Source organism: Triticum urartu, chromosome 1A (genome assembly GCF_056163025.1).
Source record: "Triticum urartu cultivar PI428250 chromosome 1A, HENAU_Tu73, whole genome shotgun sequence".
Taxonomy (NCBI): domain Eukaryota; kingdom Viridiplantae; phylum Streptophyta; class Magnoliopsida; order Poales; family Poaceae; genus Triticum; species Triticum urartu.
In genome coordinates this window covers 267658456-267663693 of record NC_141873.1, presented here as the reverse complement: position 1 = coordinate 267663693, position 5238 = coordinate 267658456, and the positions used below count along the sequence as shown (strand labels likewise).

At 54.7% G+C, this 5238-nt stretch overlaps 1 protein-coding gene across 1 annotated transcript; it reads right to left on the bottom strand.

Annotated features, from left to right (window-relative positions):
* Positions 1-202: 202 nt before the first annotated feature.
* On the bottom strand, positions 203-4151 carry LOC147990819 (uncharacterized). The gene is made up of 2 exons (XM_087518503.1): positions 825-4151; positions 203-718 (listed from the first exon to the last, which is right to left on the bottom strand). Exons 1-2 carry the CDS (start codon positions 3751-3753, stop codon positions 342-344), a joined length of 3306 nt encoding a protein of 1101 aa, XP_087374629.1. The 5' UTR covers positions 3754-4151; the 3' UTR covers positions 203-341.
* Positions 4152-5238: the final 1087 nt, after the last annotated feature.

Below are 5238 nucleotides of genomic sequence, written 5' to 3'. Positions count from 1 at the left end.
ACATGGAGGCCCATCTATCCCGGTTCTGGATTGAACCGGGACTAAAGGGATAGGGCATTAGTACTGACCCTTTAGTCCCGGTTCCAGAACCGGGACAACAGGCCCTTTTTCTACCAGTGTACGTAGCACCTCTTCCTAGGTGTAGTATTTTCGAATTACTAACCAATATAAGACAGCCAAATCAGAATATACATAAGATAAGTATAAGAACCATTACGTAGGCATAGCTTTACCGTTTTCAGTGTCATTTCTCAAATTGACAAAATATACAATGACATTTATGCAATTAAGCAAAAGAAGAAGAAAAACTGTCGGTACAAATACTAGCATTATCCAAATCATCACACCTGCAGAATTGTGAGGTCGCCGATGCTGATGGCAGCGAATGGCCTATCCAAGGTAGACCGCCGTTGAGCAGAGAGCTCCTGTGCGACGGTGCGCATGGTCGGCCGGGCATCAGGGTTCGTCCGAACGCACGACAAGGCCACAACAAAGAGGAAGACCAGCTGCCCAGCCAATTTCCCGGCAGGAAGGTCCAGCCTCTGGTCCACCACGTCCTTGAGCAGCAGGAGCGCCGACTCGCCCACGCCACGCGCCTCGTCCAAGCTGTACAAGGAGCTTATGAGCTCGCCCGGGAACTTGCCCATCAGGATCTCCATGGCCACGACGCCGAAGCTGTACACGTCGCATTTGGTCGTCACCCTCAAGTACGCCAGCTCTGCGGCAAGAAACACGAGGATAAATGTGAGATCGCGGGCAGCGATGGACGATTTTGCAACTACAATGGCGTGGTGCGTGTAGGAAAAGGTGTGTATGGTACGTACCTGGTGCCATGTAGCCGTAGGAGCCGGCCATGCTGGTGCAGTTGGAGCGTCCGGGCGCGAGGAATCTGGCCGTGCCGAAGTCCGACAACCGGGTCTCGTACTCGGCGTCCAGCAGGACGTTGTTGATGGACACGTCGCGGTGGATCATCGGCGGCGAGCAGTCGTGGTGCAGGTAGGCCAGCGCGTGCGCCAGACCCCTGATCGCGCGCACCCTTGCCGGCCAGTCGAACCTTTCCCAGCTGCGGTCGCCGCCTCCGTAGAGCACCTTGGTGAGGCTGCCCCTCTCGACGCGCTCATAGACCAGGTACATGCACCCGCTGGAGGCGCAGAAGCCGTGGAGCTTGACGATGTTCCGGTGGCGGACGTGCGTCAGTGCCCTCACCTCGTTCTCGAAGCTCTTCTCACTGATGCCCCTAAACGCGTCGTCTGTCTCCGACGCATCCAGCTTCTTGACGGCGACGGAGTGGCCGCCTGGAAGGTCGGCCTGGTACACGCTCCCGAAGCTGCCTTTGCCTATGCAGTGGGCCTCGTTGAAGTGCTCGGTCGCGGCCAGGATGTCACCGAAGGAGAACTCCACATCCTTGCCCCATATCGAAGCCTGCAGAGCCATTTCGCTGCCTCTCGCCGTCGCCGTTCTCTCGGTCTCGGGCATATCTTCGCCCTCGCCGGTTCGTCCCTTCCTGCGGACCACCACGCATGCCACGGCAGCGACGGAGGCCAGCAGCGCAGCGGCAACGGCGAGCGCTATGACAAGGTTCAGCCTTGCCTTGTGCCGCCGAGAGCCGCCGCCGGTAGAATTCAAGGTGCAGGAATTCAGGCCAGCTACGTCGCCGCATAGACCCGGGTTGCCACTGAGATCCAACTTCTCCAGCGAGCCCATCTTGCCGAGCAGAGCTGGAACCTCGCCGGTGAGACTGTTGCCGCTCAGGTTCAGGTACCAAATGGAGCTCAACTCTGTCAGCTCCAGCGGCACGCCTCCGTGGAGATCATTTTCGGACAGGTCCAGCAGTAGCATCGTGGCGATGTTCCCTAGTGTCACAGGGATTCGGCCAGACAACGTGTTGTGACCAAGATTCAGCTTAAGCAGTGCTAAGTTTCCGAGCTCAGGCGGGATCGTGCCGGTGAGACGGTTGGATGCGAGGCTCAGATCTCGCAATGCAGACATGACGCCGTAACCGGGAGGAATTGTCCCGCTGATTTTGTTGACATCCAAGTGCAGGTATGAGAGGCTTCTGAACTGAGCCCAGTGCTCTGGGAGCTCGCCTTCAAACAGGTTCCTGGACAGGTCAATGTAGTACAAATCCGGCAGCTGCGACCCGAGGATCTCTGGCAAATTTCCTTCCAGCCGGTTGCCTGCCACGCGGAAGCGCTCGAGCTTCGTAAAGTTGCTGTAGCAGGCGGGCACGTCGCCGGTGAGGTGGTTGTTGTCCAAGGCGAGAAACCGGAGGCGCGGCGCGCTCTTGCACAGCCCCGGAGGTAGCCCACCGGAGAACCTGTTGTCTGACATGCTGACCATGGAGAACAAGCCGTTCCGGCCAAGACCCGGCGGGATGGCGCCGGAGAAGAGGTTTTCGAAGGCGATCAGGCCACGGAGGTTTGGCAAGCGGGCGAGCTCGGCCGGAAACTCGCCCTCGAGCATGTTGGTGCTTATGGACAGCCTCTGGAGCGCCGTCATGTTCCCGAACTCGGCCGGCAACCGGCCGGTGAGCTTGTTGTCATACAGCCGAAGAACCTCTAATCTGGTGAGGTTGCCCATTGTCCGTGGGATAGTGCCGGAGAGTTCATTCTCGGAAAGGTCCAACAGCTTCAGGTCTGTCAGCCTTCCGATGACCGACGGGATCGGGCCGGAGAGGTTGTTGGTCGCGAGGGAGAGGAACTCCAGCCTCAACGCCATCCCGATCTCCGTGGGGATCTCGCCGTTGAAACGGTTTCTGTCAGCCTGGAACACCGTGAGCTGGGTCCAGGCCGTGAAGTAGTCCGGCAAGATCGCCCCGGTGAGCATGTTCTTGGACACGTTGAACTCTTGTATTTTCGTCAGCTTGGCCAACGACACCGGCAGCTTCCCGGAGAGCTTGTTCCCGGCGAGGCCGACGACGGTAAGGTTGGTGCAGCCGCTGAGCCCCGTCGGAATGGTTGACTCCAGCAGAGCGAGGCTGACATTGATGCGCTCCAGCGAACGGAGGTTGCCGAGAGAGGAGGGGATGGCGCCGCCCAGCGGGTTGCTCTGCAGCTCGAGCGCTCTTAGCCCTGAGATGGAACCGAGCACCGGCGGTATGCCGCCGGAAAGCCTGTTGGAGCCGAGGATAAGGCTCTGAAGCTTGGTCAACTTGGCGAGGGACGCCGGTATCTCCCCCACGAACTGGTTTGACGAAAGGTTGAGGTGCTCGAGGTTGGGCATGTACACCGGCAGCATCGTCGGAATCGGACCCGAGAAGCTGTTGTTGGACAAATCTACAGACCCGAGGCCGAGGAGTGGCGCGGACACGTTCGACGGGAACGATCCCGTCAGCGAGTTGAAGCTGAGGTTGAGGCTGCCGAGGCTGGGCAGCGACGAGAGGTCCAGGGCGTCGAGCGTGCCCGCGAGGCCGGCGCCGGACACGTCGACGCTCACGACCCGGCCGACGACGTCGCACGACACGCCGTGCCACGAGCACGCCGCGGAGGTGGAGTTGGCGGCGGCCTCCCGGTCCCACGAGGCGAGAGCGGCGAGACGCGGCAGGCTGCTCTTCCATTCCACGAGCGCCTCGGCTTCGCCCGGCGCGGAGCTCGCGCCGCGCAGCTGTGAGGACGACATGAGCAGGAAGAGAAGGAGCGCGCCCCACCATGCGGCGGCGCGCCCGGACGCTTGTCCTTGCTGGGCATGGCGCTCCATCGCTGAGCAGCTTCGGATGAGTTGGATCGCGGATGCCAAGCTAGATTGCGCGCGCATCCCTTGAATTCAGCACCAGGACCTGCTGCTGGAATGACACAACACGTGTTGATCCATGGAGAGTGCAGCTGCCGTCATGGCGACCATTACCACGAACGAGTCGATACAGCTTGGAATTTGGAAGCTGGCCGGGCTGGTGGTTGCAGACTTGCGGTGGCGCTATCAGGGAGTACGAGTACTATATTCAGGTGCTGCTGTATCGGATACTATTATCAATGGAGCTAAAGAGGTGACATTCCGTCAGAGGAAATCCATGAGGTGCCCTTGATACTACTTCTGTCGGGCCACCGGGCAGGAAGAATCCAGTGCATTTTCGGGGCAACAATGGAAGAGTCATTAAAAAAAATCCAGTGCTTTTTCTATAAAAATCATTCAGACCAAAATGACTATGGAACTTCTATTATGGCATGTACAATGGTTGATAAGATAGTTTTATTTTAAGTTTTGCACATAATTTAAAGATGACAAAAAAATTGTCTACAATGGGTCATCTCTTAGCCTTATCTTCAATAATTAGCAATTCCTAAAAATGTGGCGAGACATATTGTGCTAAGAGATCACCTCTTGTCTTCTACAAGCCTTTTCTTATGAGTTCTCTTTCCTCCACCTCATCATCTATCCTACGTGGCACTCCTAAGATAGCACCATTGTACATGCCCTAACAATCCTACACCTATCGATGGTTTACACAAAAGTTACATGACCTCTTTCCATGATATTAAATCCCCCCACCCCCCCTCCCCTGAATATCCAATCAAATCTCGACATCTCACCTTGTAAAACTAATTCTGTAAAACTTGCCTTTTTGGGTCTTTTTTTCCTTGGCGGACCAGCCAATGGTTTAATGTTTGCTTGTTCATTCGTTTCGGCACAAGGGGGAAATTCAATTGCACCTACATATATTTTCATGACATGCCTCACAATTTCACTTCAGTATATTGTGTGAAGTATCAAAAAGGAAAAAAAGATCAACATTTTTATGGCACAAAATTCGTATATTATTAGTCTAATCAATGATTAAAATTAATTTCAAATCCATGCCGCTCTTCTAACCCATAGAATAGGGTTTTTCCGTGAATATGCAAAAGCTTGCGTAACATTTCATCGATAGAAGGAGTAGAATGAGTACAGAGAAATACAACACATGACACGAACGAAAAAGCTGTGAACATGGTGCCCAGAGCAGAGAGACAAGAGATGCTGCTCGGGCCTGGTAGGTTAGCTGTGATGTACCCATAGAATAGGTAGTAAGTATAAGTTACATTATCCTTACCTTTTATATCATAGTTTATCCAATTTCAAGGGTCGCCATGACGCGGCTTGCCTGCTTCAACCTAGTGTCCTCACATGTGCTTCCTAAAAGATTTTTTGGTTTGTGTTTTGTTTTATGCCGTGTGAATATTAAATATAACTAGGATAAATGCCCGTGCGTTACAACGGGAGAGAAAATTGGCGTGTGTCACTTGCAAGAAAGAAAAGAATATC

Bases quoted from the DNA above. Each gene is read 5' to 3' on its own strand.
- LOC147990819 (XM_087518503.1), bottom strand. From the start codon at position 3,753: ATGCGCGCGCAATCTAGCTTGGCATCCGCGATCCAACTCATCCGAAGC. The intron at 719-824 runs GTACGTACCATA...TTCTTGCCGCAG, and splicing joins CTACGGCTACATGGCACCAG to AGCTGGCGTACTTGAGGGTG.